The sequence below is a fragment of the Nycticebus coucang genome, chromosome 11, assembly GCF_027406575.1.
Source record: "Nycticebus coucang isolate mNycCou1 chromosome 11, mNycCou1.pri, whole genome shotgun sequence".
Lineage (NCBI taxonomy): Eukaryota > Metazoa > Chordata > Mammalia > Primates > Lorisidae > Nycticebus > Nycticebus coucang.
Genome location: NC_069790.1, coordinates 111,269,406 through 111,294,187, shown reverse-complemented (window position 1 = coordinate 111,294,187; position 24,782 = coordinate 111,269,406). Strand labels below are relative to the sequence as shown.

General features: G+C 45.7%; 1 protein-coding gene and 1 non-coding gene across 3 annotated transcripts in view; one reads left to right on the top strand and one right to left on the bottom strand.

The window, feature by feature from the left end:
- Positions 1–2,611: 2,611 nt before the first annotated feature.
- Positions 2,612–24,782, top strand: part of MKRN1 (makorin ring finger protein 1) — a 35,401-nt gene continuing 13,230 nt past the window's right edge. Inside the window, exons 1-2 of one of the 2 annotated variants that reach the window (XM_053609167.1) lie at positions 2,612–3,051; positions 19,117–19,245. In XM_053609167.1, the coding sequence (XP_053465142.1) occupies positions 2,852–3,051; positions 19,117–19,245 (329 nt within the window). In that variant the 5' untranslated portion in view covers positions 2,612–2,851. Of the gene's footprint in view, positions 3,052–3,099; positions 3,595–19,116; positions 19,246–24,782 lie in introns of those variants that run through there. The other variant, XM_053609168.1, reaches the window with a different exon arrangement.
- LOC128560622 (small nucleolar RNA SNORA22) lies at positions 23,432–23,553 on the bottom strand. The gene has a single exon (XR_008373098.1). It is a non-coding gene; the product is annotated as a small nucleolar RNA SNORA22 (small nucleolar RNA).

Below are 24,782 nucleotides of genomic sequence, written 5' to 3'. Positions count from 1 at the left end.
AAGCGGCTAAGGTGCCAGCCACATATACCTGAGCTGGCGGGTTGGAATCCAGCCCCGGCCGCCAAATAACAATGATGGCGGCAACCAAAAACTAGCTGGGTGTTGTGGCGGGCGCCTATAGTCCCAGCTACTTGGGAAGCAGAGGCAGGAGAATCGCTTGAGCCCAGGAGTTGGAGGTTGCTGTGAGCTGTGATGCTTTGGCATTCTACCCAAGGCAATAGCCTGAGGCTCTGCCTCAAAAAAAAAAAAAGGATCTCTTCTAGTGTCCTCACATTCTAGGTCTTGTTTTCAGTAATAGATAAGGAGATAACAGGGAGGGGAGGGAAAAACAATTGTTCTCTTTGGGGGTGGGGAAGTCTGTTAGGTCTTTAGTACTCACCAGAATAGTCTTTTTCAGTTGTTGGTCCCTAAGGGCATTTAATTTAAACACTATACCAGGAAGACAAATTTTGGAGTAAAGTTTTCTGCACTCTTTCACTGGCCTTAACTCCTGTCAGTGGAGGTGGATAAAACAAAGCTCTTTGGCTCCCGTGGGAGTACTCCCCACGTACTGGCAGCCCCCTCTGGTCTCTGGCATCTGAGAAGGCCTTAACATCATGTCATTACTCCACCTACAACTGAGAATCTGGCTGCGTGCACCATGCTGGTACACTCATACATATTTTGTGAGTGAAGAAAAACATCAATTTGGGGCGCTTGTGGCTCAAAGGAGTAGGGTGCTGGCCCCATATACCAGAGGTGGCGGGTTCAAACCCAGCTTCAGGCAAAAACTGCAAAATAAAAGTACTTTGGGCGGCATCTGTAGCTCAAAGAGTAGGGCGCCAGCCCTATATACAAGGGGTGGTGGTTTCAAGCCTGGCCCCAGCCAAAACTGAAAAAAAAAAAAAAGAGAAATACATCAATTTTGCTTCTGTGCAAATTTTACCGAGTAAAGTGAAACAGACCTGGCTGTTTGTTTAGTTTATTTTGTTCTCTTATAATACAAAACATCATTATTCCTATTTCCGATTGTTACCAGACCAACACTGATCTGGCTGCTTGTCACCGTCAGCCAATATGCAGAAACTGGGATAGGTCCACTAAACTTTGTCAGAAGGTGGGGATTCTGGAAATCAGTGAGAGTAACCTCTCCAAGACTGTTCTGTTCTTCCATTTCCAAAATAATAGTTTTATACATTTGAGTTCAAAGTGAAGACCATGTTAATCCTTACCTTAAACAATAATCAGCAGAACCCAGGACCCATAGTAAACAATAATCAGTATTACTCGTGACCTAAAATAATATTCCAATTCAAAAGTTCATCTCCTAAATCAATCCACCTAAACTACTCAAGATAGGAATCATTTCTTTTTTTGTAGAGACAGAGTCTCACTCTATGGCCCTCGGTAGAGTGCGGTGGCCTCACACAGCTCACAGCAACCTCCAACTCCTGGGCTTAAGCGATTCCCTTGCCTCAGCCTCCCAAGTAGCTGGGACTACAGGCGCCTGCCACAATGCCCAGCTATTTTCTGGTTGCAGTTTGGCCAGGGCCGGGTCTGAACCCACCACCCTCAGTATATGGGGCTGGCGCCCTACCCACTGAGCCACAGGCACCGCCCAGGAATCATTTCTTTTTTTTTGAGACAGAGTCTCACTACTTCAGTAGAGTGCTGTAGCGTCACAGCTCACAGCAACCTCAAACACTCAGACTTAAGTGATTCTCTTGCCTCAGCCTCCCAATCAGCTGGGACTATAGTGCCCGCCACAATGCCTGGCTGTTTTTTTAGAGATGAGGTCTTGCCCTGGCTCAGGCTGGTCTTGAACTTGTGAGGCAATCCACCTGTCTCAGCCTCCCAGAGTTCTGGGATTACAGGTAGGAGCCACTGATAGGGGAGAAGGCAGGAGAAAATGAGGACAAGTGGATTCGAGAGCCTTTTATTAGCCACAATGTTATTCTCTTGAGTTTAGAGAGGTTAAAATACATAGTCAAGGTCACACTGCTGATACCAGGAATAAGAGATCTTTTTTTTTTTGAGACAGAGACTTACTATGTGACCCTCAGTAGAGTGCCATGGCGTCACATCTCACAGCAACCTCAAACTTGGGCTCAAGCGATTCTCTTGCCTTAGCATTCCAGTAGCTGGGACTACAGGAGCCCGCCACAACGCCCGGCTATTTTTTGTTGCAGTTGTCATTGTTTAGCTGACCTGAGCGGTTCGAATCTGCCACCCTCGGTGCTTGTGGCTGGCGCCGTAACCACTGTGCTACAGGCGCCAAGCCGAGAGATCATATTTATTAAGTGTTTGCTATTTTCCAGGTACTAAATCTCGTGATGTCCACGCATGTCATATAAACCTCACAGCAACCCTAGGAAGCAAGGGGTCTAACTAACATCCTCATTAGGGAGAGCAGAAACTGAGGCTGAGACACAACAAACATCTAGCCCAAGTTTACACTAGGAAAACGGAAAAGTCCGATTTCAAACCCAGGCATTGCCTACCCAGGCCTCCAATCCCCAGACGCTTCCAGCTCTGAGTGAGGTTGTGAAGATGTACCTCGCCTGAATTTGCAGCATCGCAGCATACCTGTACACAGCCCCGAGTAGTCCCGCCCCCTTCCCGATCGAGCGGTCTCCTCCACCAATCAGATGCGCCGGGGGCGGGTCGCGGGCGCGCACGCTCCGCTCCCGCATCTCAAGTGGCAAGAGCTCACAGAGAGGCGGCGCGGGGCTGGCGGGGACCGAGCGGGCGCCGAGCGGGCGCCTCAGTCTCCTTCCCCTCGCCGCGCCTTGCCGCCTTTCCTCTTAGCAGCCGGACCGGAACTATGTGATCCCGGAAGTTCCGGGGCCATTGCTGTGTGGGATAAACAGTAATGGCGGAGGCTGCGGCTCCGGGAACAACAGCCACAACATCAGGAGCAGGAGCGGCAGCGGCGGTGGTGGCAGCGGCCTCCCCCGCCCCTCTCCCCACAGTCGCCGCCCCGTCCCCGGGGGCGGGAGGAGGAGGAGGCGGCGGCGGCAGCGACGGCAGCGACGGCAGCGGCAGCGGCTGGACTAAACAGGTCACCTGCAGGTAGGACGTTGCGTGGCCGAACTCCGGGCGAGGGGAGGGAGCCGCGCGGGCTGAGCGGGCGGGAGCGGTAGGAAGGAGGGCTGCCGGCCGGCGGGGAGCGGGCGCGGAGCCAGTCGGGGCCAGCGTGTCGGCGACCCCCGAGGCTGCCGCCGCCGCCGCGTCCCCGGCGCTCACTGCGTCAACCCCCGAACGGCCGCGGAGGCCTCAGCGCGGTCCGCGAAGGCCCGGCCGCGCGCGATCGCCCTGGTGGCCTCCCGGGCTGCTCCGCCACTTCCCCTCGCCTGCGCCCTTCCTGCGCTGGGCTGGGGCCGCCCTTTGAGGGAGGGTAGGATGGCTCCTCCCCTGCGGGACGGAGTGTGTGTGTGGACGGTTGCCCCCAACCCCTCCCTCCGGCTCCGGAGCTTGGGGACCGGGTCGCCCTGAGCCTGTCTGAGCCACCCTCTCCGGGCGCAGGAGAGCGGGCGAGGGCCCCGGCTCTCCTCCCTGCGTGTGATCCGTTTGTAACGTCTTTCGCGTCTCTCCGCCCCCGCCCCCCGTCCAACGGTGAGAAGAAGCTTTGTATTTTTTCTTTGTATGTTGGTGGAGGTTGGTGGTGGTGAGCTTTGTCTTAGGACCCAGCGACCAGGGGACCGGGGTCGTCTCCTCCCCTGGATTTTATGAGCTGCCATTATTACTCCTCCTCTGCACAGGGTTCCTCCTGAAATTAACGCATTTTCTGAGGGGAGTGAAAAGACGTCATTACTTTCCAACGAGAGATTTGGTTTTGGATAGGTAGGTGAGGTGTGAAAATGTCAGAAAAATAAGTGGTGGCAGTTGTTATGGATGTATAAGTGGGGGACAAAATTACCTAGCTGTACGCATAAGAGGGCATTTAATTGCTTGTTACGGTCCTTTTTCTAAATAGTGACCAGTAGGGGCTGTAAGTTGTTCTTTTTCTGTGGATTGAAACAAATCCTGTGAAATGCGCGTTGTCAACACGGTTGAATAATTTATATGCATGTATAAATGTAAACTTTTTTTTTTTGTGGAGACAGTCTCACAATGGCACCGTTGGTAGAGTGCCGTGGTCACAGCTCACAGATACCTCAAACTCTTGAGCTCAAGCGATTCTCTTGCCTCAGCCCCCCGGCGTGCCACAACACCTGGCTATTTTTAGAGACGGGGGTCTCGCTCTGACTCAAGCTCAGGCTGGCCTCGAACCCGTGAGGTCAGGCAATCCAACCACCCTCCCAGAGTGCTGGGATTATAGGCCTGTGCCACTCTCCCTCCCAGTAAACATATTCTTAATGTACAGAACTATCTTGTGTTAGTAACGCGAGATTGAATTGTTCCCAGTCTTTTTATTTTGCAGTTTTTGGCCAGGGCTGGGTTTGAACCCACCGCTTCCAGCATATGGGGCTGGCACCCTACTCCTTGAGCCACAGGCGCTGCCCTTATTCCCAATCTTTTTTTTTTTTTTTTTTTGTAGAGACAGTCTCACTTTACCCCCTCGGGTAGAGTGCCATGATGTCACACGGCTCACAGCAACCTCTAACTCTTGGGCTTACATGATTCTGTTGCCTCAGCCTCCCAAGCAGCTGGGACTACAGGCGCCCACCACAACGCCCGGCTATTTTTTTGTTGCAGTTTGGCCGGTGCTGGGTTTGAACCCGTCACCCTCGGTATATGGGGCTGGCGCCCTACTCACTGAGCCACAGGCGCCGCCCAAAATATATCAGATAACCCAGCACTTGCCTTTTCCTTGGACACTCTTTTTATTTTTTTTTTTTAATTTTTTTTGCAGTTTTTGGCCGGGGCTGGGTTTGAACCCGCCACCTCCGGCGTATGGGGCCGGCGCCCTACCCCTTTGAGCCACAGGTGCCGCCCTGATTCCCAATCTTTTATGTGATATTAATGGTGAGATGAAGCTTTCTTAGTCTTTATATGGTGTATTTACTATGATGTATTTTCCTTTTGTTTTTTTTTAAACAGAGTCTCTCTGTCACCCTGGGTAGAGTGCCATGACGTCACAGCAACCTCAAACTCTTGAGCTTAAGCGATTCTCTTGCCTCAGCCTTCCAAGTGTCTGGGACTATAGGCGCCCACCACATCTGGCTATTTTTTGCTTACAGTTGTTGTTTGGCAGGCCTGGGCTGGATTTGAACTCCAGTGTATGTAGCTGGCGCCCTAGCTGCCTAGCTACAGGCACCTACCCAATATGGTATATTTTCAGTAATGGGATGCAGAAAGCAGAAAGGCAATTTCAGATAACTTGCCTTATTCTGTAGATCTGAAGAATGGAATCAAGTGCAGTATCCCCAGAAATGAAAAATTTAAGGTTCCTAGATGGAGTGACGTGGCTCATGACTATAATCTCAGCACTCTGGGAAGCTGAGGGGGGTGGATTGCCTGAGCCAGAGCGAGACTCTGCCCCTAAAAATAGCCGGGCATTGTGGCTGGTGTACTGACGTGACAAAGTGACACTCTGTTTCAAAAAAAAAGAAAAAAAATTTAAAATTCCTGTTTATAGAGCTACTTATTTGAATCTCTATTTCTCTTTTCTCTACAATGTTATAGTTTATGTATGTGTTCTAGTTGTACTGTGGCTCAGTTGGTAAGGCGCCGGCCCCATATACCGAGGGTGGAGGGTTCAAACCTGGCCCTGGCCAAACTGCAACAAAAAAATAGCCGGGTGCTGTGGCGGGCACTTGTAGTCCCAGCTACTCGGGAGGCTGAGGCAAGAAAACCGCTTAAGCCCAGGAGCTGGAGGTTGCTGTGAGCTGTGTGATGCCACGGCACTCTACCGAGGGCCATAAAGTGAGACTCTGTCTCTACAAAAAAAAAAAAAAAAGAATTCCTTAAGAAGATGATGCCGTGGGCTGCTCCTGTTGCTCAGTGGGTAGGGCACCCGCCCCATATACCGAGGGTGGCAGGTTCGAACCGGGTCCCGGCTAGTTAAAATAGCAGTGGTAAATGCAACAAAAAAATAGCCCGGCGTTGTGGTGGGCGCCTGTAGTCCCAGCCCTTGGGAGGCTGAGGCATGAGAATCGCTTAAGCCCAAGAGTTTGAGGTTGCTGTGAGCTGTGACACCATGGCACTCTAGCCAGGGCAACAGCTTGAGATTCTGTCTTTAAAAAAAAAAAAAAATTCCTTAAGAAGCAGGTTGTGGGGCTGTACTTATGGCTCAAAGGGGTAGGGTGTCGGTCCCATATGCCAGAGGTGGCGGGTTCAAGCCCAGCCCCAGCCAAAACCCACAAAAATAAATAAATAAATAAAGAAGAAGAAGAGCTTATTTAAAAAAAAGAAGCAGGGTGTGGTGGCTCACGCCTGTAATCCTAGCATCCTGGGAGACGGGTAGATTGCTTGAGCTCAGGAGTTCAAATCCAGCCTGAGCAAGAGCAAGACCCAGTCTCTACTGAAAAAATGGAAAAATTAGCTAAGAGGGTGGCACAAGCCTATAGTCCCAGATACTTGGGAAGCTGAGGCAAGAGGATCTCTTGAGCCTAGGAGTTTGAGGTTGCTGTGAGGTAGGCACTCTAGTTTGTGCAACAGTGAGACTGTCTCAAAAAAAAAAAAAAAAAAAGATGTCCACATATTTACCCATCATCTCCAATGTAGAATCACTTGAGTGCCTATCACCAACCTGGCATTTTTCTTTCTTTTTTTTTAGACAGTCTCCCTATGTTGCCCTAGCAATCTTGAACTGTTGGGCTTAAGAGATTCTCGTGCCTCAGCCTCCCTAGTAGCTGGGACTACAGGTGCCCGTCACAATGCCCAGCTATTTTTTTTGTTGCAGTTGTTTAGCTGGCCCGGGCTGGGTTCTAACCCGCTACCCTTGGTGTATGTGGCTGGCACTGTAACCACTGTGCTATGGGCGCGGAGCCAACCTGGTATTTCTATACTCATTTATCTTATTGTGTCCATAAATTCACCCCAGCTTTACATTTCTACACAGAATTTATCATCACTTTGAACATTTTACTTTCCCTTCTGTTAGATACTTTTTCTTGTTTCTCCTTTTTCCAGTTCCTTATCCATAATCTAAGAATGAATCTAAACAGTTTAGCAGACTAATATTCCTCTTCATAGCTGGCACAGTGGCTCAACACCTGTAATCCTAGCACTCTGCAAGGCCAAAGCAGGTGGATTGCCTCAGCTCACAGGTTCGAGACCAACCTGAGCCAGAGCGAGACCCTCATCTCTAAAAAATAGCCAGGCATTTTGGTGGGCACCTGTAGTCCCAGCTACCTGCGAGGTTGAGGCAAGAGGATCACTTGAACCCAAGAGTTTGAGGTTGCTGTGAGCTATGATGCCACAGCACTCTGAGTGCCACAAAATAAGACTGTCTCAAAAAAAGAAAAAAATTCCTCTTTGTCAAAGGATGTTTGAACTGGTAAAATAATCCTAGATATTTCCTGGACTGGCAGGAATTTTTTGCCCAGGAACAAATAGATTTATGTATATAAGAAATTTACATAGCCAAGTAACCTAATAATTTGAAAAAGGATTATGTAAAAGATGTTTAGATGTGCTACTTTGGTTTTATGTAACTTCTCTATAGCTTTTGCTTGAGACAATTACCTCTGAAAAGTACAGATTAGTTCATATATCTTGGGTTTTAATGTTTGACATTTTTTCAATTGTTCTAGGTACCAGCATGATCTCATATTTTAAAAAGAATCTTCCCTTAGGTAGGGAAATATTAACTATGCTATTTCAGTTATGCTAGACTTCGAACTCTTGAGGAGTAGGTCCCTTCATTGTATTATCAGGGCTTTCGTCTGTACCTGGCATAGAGCAGGTCCTCAGTAAATGCTTGAATTGATGCTGATAAAGTCATACCTAAAGTTATCCATTTTAGTAGAAAATTGTAAGATTCCTCTGCTTTCTTTTCTTAACCACTTGTAAATTAGCAAAGACAAAGGACTTAATAGAGCATGTATATATATCTCTGGTACTATGTTGTTTAAATCATTTGAAAAGCATTGCATGCCAGCAATGAGAGATACAATACTAAATACTATTATTAAAGGGAATGCAGAAGTCTACTGGATTATAAATAAATATTATCAAGGGCAGAGCCTGTGGCTCAAAGGAGTAGGGTGCTGGCCCCGTATGCTGGAGGTGGCAGGTTCAAACCCGGCCCTGGCCAAAAACTGCAAAAAACAAAAAAACAAAAAAAAAACCTATTGATAAATATTATCAATATGTTTGATAGTTAGACCTCCTTTGAAGAGAATCCAAGTTAAGGGTGTTTTCTAGTGATTGTGCTAAGTTCTTGTAACAGATCACTCCTATATTTTGGAATTTGTTTGACTAAGGCTATTTTCTTCACTTAGGTATAATCCTCTTAAAAGTTGGTAGTTCTTTCGGTAAGGAAATTTGTTTTTAATTGTTCAGCATCATCTGTTATTTCCATGTTAGTTACTGTTTTCTTAAGGTTTCCCTTGAAATTCTGCTTAAGAAATTTATATAGCTAAGTAACCTAATAATTTGAAAAAGCTATACTTGTTTATCCTACTGTTTCCACAAATTCACCCCATTTTACATTTCTACACAGAATTCATTGTCATTTTGAACACCTTATTTTCCCTTTTATATCGCAGCTTAAGAAAAACCTAAGAGTATCTTTCCTAAGAAATTGTATTATGCTGCCACCACCAGGTTGTTTTTCATGACATTTTTTTTTCCCCCCAGACAGAGCCTCACTCTGTTGCCCTGTGGATGAGTGCTATGTGCATAGCTCACAGCAACCTCAAAAACTCTTGGGATTGAATGATCTTTATGCCTCAACCTCCCAAGTTGCTGTGCCTGCCACAATGACTGGCTAATTTTTCTATTTTTAGTTGAGTTAGAGTTTTTCTTTTGCTCTGGTTGGTCTCAAACTTCTGAGTTCAAAGGATCCTCCAGCCTCTGCCTCCCATAGTGCTAGGATTACAGGTGTGAGCCTCTGCTCCCGGTGTATGTCCTTTATTAGACAAATACTAAACTAGAAATGCTCATTGCTCCTTTTAGTTTCCTTGAGTGTGTGGTGTTAGGACAGTTAATATATGTATCTTTTTTTTGGAGACAGTCTCACTATGTCATCCTCAGTAAAGTGCTGTGGTGTCACAGCTCATAGCAACCTCAAACTTTTGGGCTTAAGCGATTCTCTTGCCTCAGCCTCCCTAGTAGCTGGGACTACAGGCACCTGCCACAATGCCTGGGTATTTTTTTGTTGCAGTTGTCATTGTTGGTTAGCTGGTCGTGGCCGGGTTCAAACCCACCAGCCTGGATGTATGTGGCCGCCAGCCTGGGTATATATGGCTGGCACCTTACCCACTGAGCTATGGATGACACCCTATAGTTGCTTTTTTTTTTTGAATTGACACAGAATCTCACACAATTGTCCTGGGTGGAGTGGCATGTCATCATCATGGCTTACAGCAACCTCCAACTCTTTTTTTTGAGAGACAGAGTCTCACTTCATTGACCTCTGTAGAATGCTTTGGCATTATAGCTCATAGCAACCTCCAACTCCTGGGCTTAGGTGATTCTCTTGCCTCAGCTTCCTGAGCAGCTGGAACTACAGGTGCCTGCCAGAATGCCCAGCTATTTTTTGTAGCAGTTTGGCCAGGGCTGGGTTCGAACCCACCACCCTCTGTATGTGGGGCCGGTGCCCTACCCACTGAACCACAGGCATCACCCCCAACCTCCAACTCTTTAGCTCACGTGTTCCTCTTGCTATTTTTGCTAAAGATGGGGTCTTGCTCTTGCTCAGGCTGTTCTTGAACTCGTGAGGTCAAGAAATTCACCTGACTTGGCCTCCAAAAGTGCTAGGATTACAAGTGTGAGCCACTGTGCTCAGCCAAAACTAGTTTTTTAATTTTTTTTTTCTGTTTAGAGACAGTGTGTCTATTGCTCAGGCTAGGATTTTTTGTTTTGTTTTGTCTTTTAAGTAAATTTGCTGTGACAGATACAGTGCTTTCTTTTCTTTTTTTTAGACAGAGTCTCACTTTGTTGCTCCTGGTAGAGTGTCAGAACATCACAGTTCATAGCAACCTCGAACTCTTGGGCTTAAGCAATTCTCTTGTCTCAGCCTCCCAGGTGCTGGGACTACAGGTGCCTGCCACAATGCCTGGCTATTTTTTTGTTGTAATTGTCATTATTGTTTAGTTGGCCCCGGCTGGGTTCGAACCAGCCTCTGCATGTGGCTGGTGACATAACCATTATGCTATGGGCTCTGAGCCTAGAAACAATGTTTTTTGTTTTTTGTTTTTTTGCAGTTTTTGGCTGGGGCTGGGTTTGACCCCGCCACCTCCAGCATATGGATGGAGCAGCTGCCCTACTTCTTTGAGGCACAGGCTCCGCCAAATGTGTTTTTAATTTATTTAGACTATGGCCAGGTTCGGTGGCTCACACCTATAATCCTAGCACTCTGAGAGGCCAAGGCGGGTGGATTGCTTGCGCTCACAAGTTTGAGACCAGCCTGAGCAAAAGTGAGACCCCTATCTCTACTAAAAATAGAAAAACTGAGGCAAGAGGATCGGTTGAGCCCAGGAATTTGAGTGCTGTGAGCTATGATGCCATGGCACTCTATCCAGGGTGACCAGCTTAAGACTCTGTCTCAAGAAAAAAATAAAAAAAACTTATTCAACCTAGGAAAGAAAAATTAACTTGCTATTGACACTATGATTCACCATCACATTTAGCTGTTTTCTATAGTATTTATTAAATAAATGTGTAAGTATTCTGTGTATAGGTACTATATGAGATAAAAAGCAGAATAAACCATGGGCCAGGTGGTGCCTGTGGCTCAGTGGGTAGGGCGCTGGCCCCATATACCGAGGGTGGCATGTTCAAATCCGGCCCTGGCCAAACTGCAAAAAAAAAAAAAAAAAAAAAATAGCCTGGTGTTGTGGTGAGCGCCTGTAGTCTGAGCTACTTGGGAGGCCAAGGCAAGAGAATCGCCTAAGCCCAGGAGTTGGAGGTTGCTGTGAATTGTGTGATGCCATGGCACTCTACTGAAGGCGATAAAGTAAGACTGTGTCTCTACAAAAAAAAAAAAAAAGATAAATCATGGGCCTTTTTACTTATCAGGAATTTAGTCTAGTTAGAGAAATAGTCCCAATACTCATTTAAAATTAAATATCAAAGTTAAGAAATGTTAACAGAGGGCGGCGCCTGTGGCTCAGGGAGTAGGGTGCCGGTCCCATATGCCGGAGGTGGCGGGTTCAAACCCAGCCCTGGCCAAAAAACCACAAAAAAAAAAAAAAAAAGAAATGTTAACAGCAAATGAAGTGATTAAATGTCGCAGTTAATCTTACAATTTCTAGAAATCCCCAGAGAGGTTGTTATGATGACTAGACATACCAGGAGGGTGGTGTTTAGTTGTCTTGTACCCTCACAAGGTACTTATTATGTGTCTTGGTGATCATGATTAGGTTTCCAAGAGGTGCAACAGTAGGGAGAGTCCAGTAAATTGTACTTGTCTTTATTACTGGACAATGTGTGCCTGAAGTCAGAATATTTGCAGTATAAGGAACTTAAGCCTGTCCCTGAAGCCAAGCTTAGTCTGGGCAGTGGCATCAGGTGAATTTGAATGGTGGTTTTGGTTGCACCATTTAAAAGCAGAACACAAGTATTTATTTATTTATTTTTTGAGACAGAGTCTTTCTCTCTTTTTTTTTTTTGAGACAGAGCCTCAAGTTGTCACTCTGGATAGAGTGCAATGGCATCATAGCTCACAGCAACCTCCATCTCCTGGGCTTAAGCGATTCTCTTGCCTCAGCCTCCCAAGTAGCTGGGACTAGAGGCACCTGCCACAGCACCAGGCTATTTTTTGGTTGCGGTTGTCGTTGTTTGGCAGGCCCGGGCTGGATTCGAACTTGCCAGCTCTGGTGTATGTGGCTGGCACCTTAGCTGCTTGAGCTACAGGTACTGGGCCACAAGTATTTATTTTTAATGATTTTGTTTTGGGGAGAAATTCTTGGAAGTGGGTTTTCTTTTCCCCCCTTTTTGTTATCCAAGTCATACTATGTGTCATACTCTTAGACTTGTATAGGTATGAGTTGGCAAGAGGGGATTTTATTGTGAGGACTGTTTATATTTCTGGGCAAACCACCAGTGTTAGTATCACTTAGGCACAAGGCAAGTAAAACAAGCCAGAAAACCAAATGTACAAAAACAACCAAGTAAAATAATGCTTAGTATTTGGCAGTACCTAACGAGGGCTTATATTCTAGTCTTTTCTGTGGTATTGGTTGATTAAATGTCTGCTTGAATTCCCTCAATGATGGTAGTTCTGGAACTTATTTCATTGCTGGATAGTTTGTTTTTCAGTCCTTGTGTTGAGCCAGATATATTATATAGCTTCCCACTTGTATTTACTTTGTCAAAGTAGTGCTGTAGTTCATGACTAGCCTGAGTAACAGTGAGACCCTGTCTCTACTAAGAGTGGAAAAATGAGCTAGGTGTTCTGACAGGCCCCTGTAACCCCAGGTACTTGGGAAACTGAGGCAGGAGGATCACTTAAGGCAGCGGTTCTCAACCCCTCATTAAAGGGTTGCGGCATTAGGAAGGTTGAGAACCACTGGCTGAAAGCCAAAAGTTTGAGGTTGCTGTGAGCTAGGCTGATGCCATGACACTCCACCCAGGTCAACGCAGTAAGACTCAGCCTTAAAAGAAGAAAAAAAAGACAGTGGATTAAATAGTTTAATGAGGATCATACAGCTAGTAAGGGAATTTAAAGTAAGCTGGAATTTAAAGAGTCATACTAATTCCAGTCCCTTGTGCTTTTTATTGCTACTGTTGTGGTGGCAGAATTCACTGTTGGCTTTTGAAATCTATGATCCCTCTAGACCTACCTATGTAGTTGGTCAAGGTCGGTTATCAGGAAGGAAGTTTAACAGTGTTAAAATTTAAAACTGATTTTGACACTTTACTGGTTTAGACCCTTCAGTGGTTTGTTTGTTTGTTTTAGAGACAGAGTCTCACCTTGTCGCCCTAGGTGGAGTGCCCTGGTGTCACACAGCTCACAGCAACCTGCAGCTCTTGGACTTAGGTGATACTCTTGCCTCAGCCTCCCGAGTAGCTGGGAATACAGGCGCTCACCACAACGCCCGGCTATTTTTTTGTTGCAATTTGGCTGGGGCTGGGTTTGAACCCACCACCCTTGGTATATGGGGCCGGCGCCCTACTCACTGAGCCACAGGAACCGCCCTTTTTTTTTTTTTTTGAGAAGAGTCTCAAGCTGTCACTCTGGGTAGAGTGCTGTGGTGTCACAGCGCACAGCAACCTCAAACTCTTGGGCTTAAGTGATTCTCTTGCCTCAGCCTCTCAAGTAGTAGGACTATAGGTGCCCGCCACAACACCTGGCTATTTTTTTGTTTGTTGTTGTTGTTGTTGTTGCAGTTTTGTTTTAGCTGACACGTGCCAGGTTCAAACCTGCCAGCCTCTGTGTATGTGGCCAGTGCCCTACCTACTTAGCTATGGGCGTCACCCATTCAATGGTTTCAATAACTTGGTTAAGATAACTTGGCTTAACAAAGCCCCGAAGAATCTGTTCCTTAGCTTTCCCTCTTTCTAGAATGTTCTTTCTCCTTTTATTGTAGGTTAGTGGGGACTTCCTAAACAACCCACTTTTATAGCAAACATTACTTTGTTGGTGAAGGGTTTCTCAAGCCACCTGGAAGTCATCTCTCCAATTACTGGGCTCTCATAGCATAAGTTAACTTTTCTTGATAGTAGTTGTATATTTTTACGTCTTTTTGTAGGATTATTTATTTGACTTGTCTCCTCCACTAAATATTCAAGTTCTGTGAAGGAGAAACCATCATCCCTCTAGCTCCTGCATAGCTCCCTACAGCAAGAGTCTCACTCTGTCACGTTGGGTAGAGTGCCATAGCATCATAGCTGATTCTCTTGTTTCAGCCTCCTGAGTAGCTGGGACTACAGTAGGCACCTGCCACACACCCAGCTAGTATTTTTTTTTTTTTTTTTTTTTTTGTAGAGACAGAGTCTCACTGTACCGCCCTCGGGTAGAGTGCCGTGGTATCACACAGCTCACAGCAACCTCTAACTGTTGGGCTTACGTGATTCTCTTGCCTCAGCCTCCCGAGCAGCTGGGACTACAGGCGCCCGCCACAACGCCCGGCTATTTTTTTTGTTGTTGCAGTTTGGCCGGGGCTGGGTTTGAACCCGCCACCCTCGGCATATGGGGCCAGCGCCCTACTCACTGAGCCACAGGCGCCGCCCCCCCAGCTAGTATTGTTTTTAAGAGACAGAGTCTCACTTTGTCACCCTTGGTAGAATGCTATGGCATCATAGCTCACAGCAACTTCCAGCTCTTGGGCTTAGGCGATTCTCTTACTTCAGCCTCCCAAGTAGCTGGGACCATAGGCGCCTGCCACAACGCCTGGCTATTTTTTGTTGCAGTTTGGCTGGGATGGGGTTTGAACCCGCCACCCTTGGTATATATGGGGCCAGTGCCCTACTCACTGAGCCACAGGTGCCGCCCTATTTTTTTATTATTTTTTTAATAGAGATGGAGTCTCACTCTTGCTCAGGCTGGTCTCTGAACTCCTGAGCTCAAGTAATCCACCCACCTGGGCCTCCCAAGGCGTGAGCCACCCTCCTGGCCCAAAGAAATATTTAAGTTATAAACACTATGTCTTGCAAATGGAGTATGAGAGAGTAAAGAATGTTCCCCTTGAGGATGGATCAGGAAAGAGCTATGTTGAAACAGTGACATTGCTTCATAGGAATAACTAGTATCAACTTGTATACCTTAAAGATACTTTTATAGATTTTTTTTTTTTTTTACAGTCTTTGGACATTTGAACTTTAATAACAGATTTAAGATTAATTTTATCTCAAAGGACACCACAACTGCCTAAACAACAAGGCATTTGAGTCATTTCTGCTCACAAAAAGTTCGCAATCTCTTTGGAGACATAGTTACTACAGTCTCCTGTAAACCCTTTTTTCTTTTTTTTTTTATTAATATTAAATCATAGCTGTGTACATTAATGTGATCATGGGGCACCATACACTAGTTTTATAAACAGTTTGACACATTTTCATCACACTGGTTAACATAGCCTTCCTGGCATTTTCTTAGTTATTGTATTAGACAATTATATTCTACATTTACTAAGTTTCACATGTACCCTTGTAAGACGCACCGCAGGTGTAATCCCACCAATCACCCTCCCTCTGTCCATCCTCCCCGCTCCGTCCCCTCCCTCTTCCCCTTCCCCATATTCTTAGGTTATAACTGGGTTATAGCTTTCATATGAAAGCCATAAATTAGTTTCATAGTAGGGCTGAGTACATTGGATACTTTTTCTTCCATTCTTTTTTTTTTGAGACAGAGCCTCAAGCTATCCCCCTGGGTAGAGTGCCATGACATCACAGCTCATAGCAACCTCCAACTCCTGGGCTCAAGTGATTCTCTTGCCTCAACCTCCCAAGTAGCTGGGACTACAGGTGCCCGCCACAACGCCCGGCTATTTTTTGGTTGCAGCCATTATTGTTGTTTGGCGGGCCCGATGCCTTAGCCGCTTGAGCCACAGGCGCCAAGCCTTTTTCTTCCATTCTTGAGATACTTTACTAAGAAGAATATGTTCCAGCTCCATCCATGTACTTTTATAGATACTTTGAAGCATGTTTATGTCACACTGCTATTTACAAGGTATCACTGACTTAGTGTGTTTTGTTTTTTGTTTTTTGTTTTTGTAGAGACAGAGTCTCACTTTATGACCCTTGGTAGAGTGCCATGGCCTCACACAGCTCACAGCAACCTCCAACTCCTGGGCTTAAGCGATTCTCTTGCCTCAGCCTCCTGAGTAGCTGGGACTACAGGTGCCCGCCACAACACCCGGCTATTTTTTTTTTTTGGTTGCAGTTTGGCCTGGGCCGGGTTTGAACCCGCCACCCTCGGTATATGGGGCCGGCACCTTACCGACTGAGCCATAGGCGCCGCCCCGACTTAGTGTGTTTTTAAAAATCTTCTAATCTCTTCATTATTTTTTTCATCTATCAGTACTTTATTAGGAATTGACATAATCTCTTAATTTTTTATGAGGCTAGAAATTGTTGGTACCATTTTAGCATAGATTTATTTATTTATTTTTTTTGTAGAGACAGAGTCTCACTCTATGGCCCTCGGTAGAGTGCCGTGGCCTCACACAGCTCACAGCAACCTCCAACTCCTGGGCTTAGGTGATTCTCTTGCCTCAGCCTCCCGAGTAGCTGGGACTACAGGCGCCTGCCACAACGCCCGGCTATTTTTTGGTTGCAGTTTGGCCGGGGCCGGGTTTGAACCCACCACCCTCGGTATATGGGGCCGGCGCCTTACTCACTGAGCCACAGGCGCCGCCCTAGATTTATTTTTAAAAGTAAAAATGTATCTAGCTTTATTTTATTTTATTTTTTATTTTTTTGCAGTTTCTGGCCAGGGCTGGGTTTGAACCTTTCACCTCTGGCATATGGGTCCGGCACCCTACCTCTTTGAGCCACAGGTGCCGCCCTGTATCTAGCTTTATTAAAGATTATTTTCATAAGCAATACCAATAAAATGGGGTTATATAGAGCACACCTGTCTTCAAAGGTTGCAGAACGAAATTCTGCAGTTGAGCACAAGTTCAAATTGAGTTAGAATAAGTTAAACCTACTAACAGTTGAAATTAGGCTAATTATACCTCTCATTTGTCTTCCTCCCCAGTCTTTTATTAAGACTGCAACCCTAGGACATTTAGGATCTTGATAGTTGTAAAACTATTACCCAAGGTGTTATATTTATTTTTTTCATGTTGTTTACTGTCACATAGAAGGTTCATTTGCAGGTAATCTATCTCTAAATAGAATCTTCCACATTTCAATTTTGGGGACACTTTTCTTCCAGGCTTCTTATATAAATATAAATCTTTTTTTTTTTCCTGAGACAGTCTCACTTTGTCGCCCTGGGTAGAATGCCATGGCGTCATTGCTCACAACAACATCTAGCTCCTGGGCTCAAGCAGTTGTCTTGCCTCGGCCTCCCAAGTAGCTGAACTACAGGCACCAACCATAACACCTGGCTATTTTGAGAGATAGGGTGCTCATGCTCTGGCTGGTCTCAAATAAACAGACAAAATTAAACCTCATAACCTTGCTCAAGAAAAAGAGACCAATAAGGAACAATTAAAAAATAAATCCCTGCAGAAGTCTCTTATGGCACACTAGAACCTCCCCTCCCCCATTCTACTCACTTTATAGGATCAAGGTTGTCTACCAAAACATAAGACTTTGTCTCAAATAATAATAATAATAATAAAAAAGTCTCAAATCGTCACCCTGAGTAGAGTGCTGTGGTGTCATAGCTCACAGCAACCTCCAACTCCCCGTTTGAGTGATCCTCTTGCCTCAGTTTTTCTATTTTTTAGTAGAGACAGGGGTCTTGCTTTTGCTCAGGTTGGTCTCAAACTTGTGAGCTCAAGCAATCCAACCACCTTGGCCTCCCAGAATGCTAGGATTACAGGCATGAGCCACCATGCTCTGCCTCACAACATAAGACTTAAATCATTTCTTCAGTATACACCTTTTCTTGGAGAAACACATATTGCTTGGCCCTCCCTCCAATTCCCATTTAGTAGGTCCAAGGTAGGGTCTCAATTTGCATTTCCAGTAGATTTTCAGATGATGTTGCTTGTCTACTTAGAAAACTACTGAATTGTATTCTGTACCTTGGCTTTTTTTCCTTTTTGAGGCAGAGTCTTACTAAGTCTCCCTTGGCATGGCATAACAGCTCATAGCAACCTCAAACTCTTGGGCTTAAGCAATTCTCTTGCCAGCCTCCCAAGTAGCTGGGAATACAGGCGCCTGCCACAGCATGCAGTCATTTTTTGGTTGTAGTTGTCATTGTTGTTTGGCAGGCCCAGGCTGGATTTGAACCTGCCAGCTTTAGTGCATGTGGCTGGCACCTCCGCTGCTTTGAGCTACAGGCGCCTAGCCTTAAATTTTGTTAACTAAATTTTTTTCTTAAGGATTTCCCTCTCCCTCACCCCACCCCCACACAAATCAAGATTGGGGATCAGTGCCTGTAACTAAAGTGGCTAAGGTGCTAGCCAATACACCAGAGCTGGTGGGTTCGAATCCAGCCCCGGCCTGCCAAACAATAATGACAACTGCAACCAAGAAATAGCCAGGTGTTGTGGTGGGTGCCTGTAGTCCCAGCGGGGTTCCAGCGGGAGGCTGAGGCAAGAGAATCGCTTAAGCCCAGGAGTTGGAGGTTGCTGTGAGCTGTGATGCCATGACACTCTATTCACGGCAACAGCTTGAGGCTCTGTCTCAAAAAAAATAATTAAAATAAAATAAAATCAAGATTGGGGCGGTGCCCATGCTCAGTGGGTAGGGCACCAGCCATATACACCAAGCTGGTGGGTTCGAATCCAGTCCAGGCCAGCTAAAACAATGGCAACAGCAACAAAAATATAGCTGGCATTGTGGTGGGCGCCTGTAGTCCCAGCTACTTGGGATCTGAGGCGAGCGAATCACTTAAGCCCAAGAGTTTTTTTGTTTTTTTTTTTTTAGTGACTGAGTCTCACTGTGTTGCCCTCCGTAGAGTGCTGTGGTATCAGATCACACCAAACTTCAGCTCTTGGGCTTCGGTGATTCTCTTGCCTCAGCCTCCCAAGTAGCTGGGACCACAGGCGCCCACCACAATGCCTGGCTATTTTTTGTTGCAGTTTGGCTGGGGCCAGGTTTGAACTTGCCACCCTTCGTATATGGGGCTGGCGCCCTACTCACTGAGCCACAGGTGCTGCCCAAAGCCCAAGAGTTTGAGGTTTGTGTGAGCTGTGATGCCAAGGTACTTTACCCAAGGTGACAGCTTGACACTCTGTCTCAAAATAAATAAATAAATAAATAAAATGGAGATTGGTGAGCAGCCTTCCTATAGACCCCATGTGGGTCATTTTAGGGTCGCGCAGCCTAGTTCTACTTTCTTCGTGTTCATTTTGTATGTTTGTGTGTTTGCTGGTGGAATATATTAGTTGTGAATTCTTTGAAGACTGGATTTAATCTTTTTTTTTTTTTAATCTAGTGTTGTGGTCTTTTGTCTCACAGGTATTTTATGCATGGGGTTTGTAAAGAAGGAGATAACTGTCGCTACTCTCATGACCTCTCTGACAGTCCATATGGTGTAGTGTGCAAGTATTATCAGCGAGGGTACTGTATTTATGGAGACCGCTGCAGGTAAGAATTCATTTACAAATTCATTGTGTCCAGAGGTAGTTTGGGAGAAAGGAGTGTGAAAAGCACACCTGGGCTGGGCTTGAACCATCTAGCCTCGGTGTATGTGGTTGGCCCCCTACACACTGCACTAGAGGCGCCAAGCCAACAAAATACATAATTCTAATAGCTTAATACATAATAGGTTAAAAATATTTAATACTATAGCCAAGTGTGGTGGAGCGTACACTTGTAATCCCAGCTACTGAGGAGGGTGAGGCAAGAGAATTCCTTGAGCTGAGGAGTTTTATGTTGCTGTGAGCTATGATGCTACTATACTCTAACCTGGGGTAACAGAGTGAGACTCTTCAAAAAACAAAACAAAACAAAAACATTTAATGCTTTGGCTCGGCACCTGTGGCTCAAGCCGCTAAGGTGACAGCCACATACACCTGAGTTGGCAGGTTCGAATACAGCCCAGGCCTGCCAAAACAACAATGACGTCTGCAACCAAAAAATAGCCGGACATTGTGGCAGGTGCCTGTAGTCCCAGCTACTTGGGAGGCAGAGGCAGGAGATTCCTTAAGCTCAGGAGTTGGGGGTTGCTATGAGCTGTGATGCCACAGCACTCTACCCAGGGCCACAGCTTGAAGCTCTGTCTCAAAAAAAAAATTTTAATGCTTTGAAAAGTAAGGTACTCCTGCCTGTAATACAAGCACTTTGGGATGCCAAGGCAGAGAGATTGTTTGAGACCAGCAGCTGAAGAGGAGCCTGGGCAACATAGTGAGACCCCATCTCTATAAGAAAACTTACGTATTGGGCGGCGGCACCTGTGGCTCAGTGCCAGCCCCATATACTGAGGGTGGTGGGTTTGAACACGGCCCTGGCCAAACTGCAACAAAAAATAGCTGGGCATTGTTGCTGGCACCTGAAGACCGAGCTACTCAGGAGGCTGAGGCAAGAGAATCGCCTAAGCCCAGGAGTTGGATGTTGCTATGAGCTGTGTGACACCACAGCACTCTACCAAGGATGACAAAGTGAGAGGCCGTCTCCAAAAAAAAAAAAAAATTATGTATGTATGTTATGTATTTACTTATTTATTTTCTGAGACAGATTCTCAAGCTGTCACTCTAAGTAGAGCGCTATGGCATCACAGCTCAGAGCAATCTCAAACTAGCGGATGTAAGTGATTCTCTTGTCTCAGCCTCCTAAGTAGCTGGGACTAGAGGTGCCTGCCACAATGCCCAGCTATTTTTAGAGACCGGGTTGGCAGGGGGTCCTTGCTCTTCCTCAGGCTGGTCTCAAGTCTGTGCACTCAGGCAATCCACTTGCCTCCACCTTCTAAGTGGTAGTATTAACAGGTGTGAGCCACCATGCCTAGCCTCAAGAACACTTCTAGTGTCTATCTCAGAGTGTTATAGAACCAACAGAGATTAGTTATTAAGCTCTATTATTATTCCTTGAATTAGTACCATAATCTTGTTAAATTGGGAGTTAGCAGTAGTGGGTTTGGGTTCTGTTTAACAACCGGGTAAAGGCTAGGTACAGAGGCTCACATTTGTAATCTTAGCACTCTGGCAGGCAGAGGAGGGAGGATCCCTTAAGCTCAGGAGTTTGAGACCAGCCTAAGCAAGATTTATATCCCATTTCTACTAAAAATAGAAATATTAACCACTAATATTGTGACATGTGCCTGTAGGTAGTTCAGCTACTTTGGAGGCCGAGGCAGGACGATCACTTGACAGGAGAATAAGGTTGCTGTGAGCTAGGCTTGACAGCACTCTTGCCTAGGCAACAAAATGAGATAACAGCTTAAAAAACACAAACAAAAATACTGGGTAGGCCCCTTTTATTTTTCCAGTTCAGAAAATGTTTAGGTATATAGATTATGTGAAACAAGTTACCCCAAAGTTTAGGAGTTTGAAACAGTGAATAGGCTGAGCACAGTGGCTTATACCTATAATCCCAGCACTTTGGGAGGCTGAGGTGGAAGATTGCTTGAGCCTAGGAGTTCAAGGGTTACAGCAAGCTCTGATTACATTACTGCCTTCAGCCTGGGCAACAGAATGAGACTCTGTCTCTAAAAACCAAAAAAACAAATCAAACCAACCAAACAAACCTAACAATCCTGACTGAAATCCTGACAGATACCTCTAGTCTCTTAGGTAGAGCCCATGTAGCTAAGCCATTCACAGATTCTAAAACCCCAGAAGGTGTGTGATTTTTGTTGTTGTTGTTTATTTATGGCTGCATGGCACTAGCTAACAGACTTGAGATATCTGTCTGGATTTCAGTCAGGATGGTAGTAATCTGAAGACTCGATGATGGAGGATTGCTTGCTTGCTTGCTTATTGATTGATTGATTCTTTTTTTTTTTTTTTCCCCAGACAGAGTCTCACTTTGTCACCCTCAGTAGAGTTCGTGGCATCACAGCTCACAGCAACCTTCAGCTCTTGGGCTTAGGCGATTCTCTTGTCTCAGCCTCCCAAGTAGCTGGGACTACAGGCACCTGCCACAGTGCCCGGCTATTTTTTGTTGCAGTTTGGCTGGGGCTGGGTTTGAACCTGCCACTTTCAGTATATGGATCCGGCGTCCTACTCACTGAGCCACAGGCACCGCTCTATTTATTTATTCTTTTCTTTTTTTTCTTTTTCTTGAGAGTCTCACTCTGTCAATCAGGCTAGAGTGCTGAGATACCAGCCTAGCTCACAGCAACCTTAAACTCCTGGGCTTAAGCAATCCTCTCGCCTCAGCCTCTTAAATAGCTGGGAGTATAGGCACATGCCACTACTTTCAGCTAATTTTTCTGTTTCTAGTAGAGACAGGGTCTTGCTCTTATTCAGGTTGGTCTTGAATTCTTTTTTTTTTTTTTTTTTTTTTTTTTTGTAGAGACAGAGTCTCACTGTACAGCCCTCAGGTAGAGTGCCGTGGCCTCACACAGCTCACAGCAACATCCAACTCCTGGGCTTAAGGGATTCTCTTGCCTCAGCCTCCCGAGTAGCTGGGACTACAGGCGCCCGCCACAACGCCCGGCTATTTTTTGGTTGCAGTTTGGCCGGGGCCGGGTTTGAACCCACCACCCTCGGTATATGGGGCCGGTGCCCTACCAACTGAGCCACAGGCGCCGCCCCTGGTCTTGAATTCTTAAGTTCAGCCATCTTCCTGCCTCAGCCTCTCAAAGTGTTACAATTACACGTATGATCCATAATGTCTGGTCTTGCAGGATTGCTTCTAAGAGAGCTTACTCATTTAGCTATTGGCAGGAGACCTTAGGTTTTTATTTTATTTATTTATTTATTTATTTTGAGACAAAGACTCACTGTGTCGCCCTCAGTAGGGTGCTGTGGTGTCACAGCTCACAGCAACCTCAAACTCTTGGGCTTAAGCGATTCTCTTGCCTTACCCTCCCTGGGACTACAGATGCCAGCAACAATGCCAGGCTATTTTTCTGTTGCAGTTGTCATTGTTGTTTAGCTGGGCCTGGCTGGGTTCGAACCCCACAGCCTCAGTGTGTGTGGCCAGTGCTGTAACCACTGTGCTACGGGTACTGAGCCAGGAGACTTTTTTCACCACAAGGCCCTTTCCGTCAGGCTGCTTGAGTGTTCTTACAGTGAGGCACTTAACTTTCTCTGCAGTAAGTGCATCAAGAGAGGAGGCACACAATGCCTTTTATGACCTATGTCAGTAGTCAGGTACTATCATTTCCACTAATGCTGGACTAAGTCACTAAGTCCAGCCCACGTTCACAGGGAGAGGAATTGGGTTTCACCTCTTGAATGAAGAGAGGCTTGTCAAAGGGCTTTAGGCACTACCCTAAAAAGTGTTTTAAGCCACATTAGGTAAGACTTCTTGGCAGTATCATAGCCAATTGTATTGCCATTATTAGAAAAAAATTATTCCAATTAGGTTCAAAAGTTTAGCATTCAGAATAGCAGGAAATTGCCCATGGATGGATGGGATGTTAGTTAACATCTATGTTAGGAAATCCAGTAAGGATGTAGAGGAAGAAACATCTTTTTCATGTGACTAGGAGCGCAGAGATAGATCCCTGAAATCTGAGTTTAGTAGTCACATCATTGTGCTCTCTCCCAATTTTTAACTTTATTTGTGGTGCAATTAAAAGTTCATGAGTTCATGATTAAGTTCAGATAATTTTAATCTTTGAAGGTATATTCTGAATCATTTATATCTTTTAATACAGTCAAGGTAATAATGTGCTGGCATTCTGAATACATTTAAAAGGATAAATACACCTTTCAATGCAGAGGAAAAAGACAGGCATTGCTCTAGTCCCAATTTTTTCATTGCAGTATTTTTTTTTTTTTGAGACAGAGCCTCAAGCTGTTGCCTCGGGTAGAGTGCTGTGGCATCACAGCTCACAGCAATCTCCAACTTCTGGGCTTAAGCGATTCTCCTGCCTCCACCTCCCAAGTAGCTGGGACTACAGGTGCCTGCCACAATACCCGGCTATTTTTTTGGTTGCAGCCATCATCATTGTTTGGCAGGCCCAGGCTGGATTCGAACCTGCCAGCTCAGGTGTATGTGGCTGGCACCTTAGCCACTTGAGCCACAGGCGCCGAGCCTGCAGTATTTCTTGAAAGGGAAAAAAAATGGCATACATAATGACAGTCTCCTCAAAAACACACCAGACGTGCCTTTTTTGTGGTCACAGTATTAAAGAGGGGGAAGGTTATTGGTACTTCACCTTATAATAAATGAATAATTACCTGTAGTCCCAGCTACTCGGGAGGCTGAGGCAAGAGAATCGCTTCAGCCCAGGAGTTGGAGGTTGCTGTGAGCTGTGTGATGCCACGGCACTCTACCGAGGGCCATAAAGTGAGACTCTGTCTCTACAAAAAATAAAAAAATAAATAAATGAATAATTATAGCTTATTATAGGGGAACTGTGTTCCAATTGGTTGAGAGTTACAGCCAACTTCAATGGAAAGGGAGAGGACGATTGAATTTATAGAGCAGAGAATCTGGCTGAGCAAGGTGGCTCACACCTGTAATTCTAGCATTCTGGGAGGCTAAGGCGGGTAGCTTGCCTGAGCTCAAGAGTTCGAGACCAGCCTGAGCCAGAGCAAGACCTCATCTCTTTAAAAAAAAAAAAAAGGCTGGGCGTTGTGGCAGGTGCCTGTAGTCCCAGGTACCTGGGAGGCTGAGGCAAGAGAATCATTGGAGTCCAAGAGGTTGAGGTTGCTGTGTGAGCTGTGATGCCACGACACTCTACCCTGGGGTACAAAGGGTCTCAAAAAACAACAACAAAAAAAAAAACAGAATCTAAGGTGGCTCATAGAGAGATGCGGAAATAGGGTGTGGAGCAAATGGGGAAAAAGTAAGGTTAATTAACAGATAGCTTATTTCAGAAGATGTTCTCGTCTGCTTATTTCAGAAGAGGTCCTCATCTGATTGGACTGTGTATATAGAATGAGTGGGAAATTGAAGGGTAAATTGAAGAAGTCTGTAATAAGGCCTAGCCTCTACATGTTGTTAATCAGCTTATATTCTTGTGAGTCGCAAATGGTTTGATACCTGAGAATGATGTAGACACCATATTT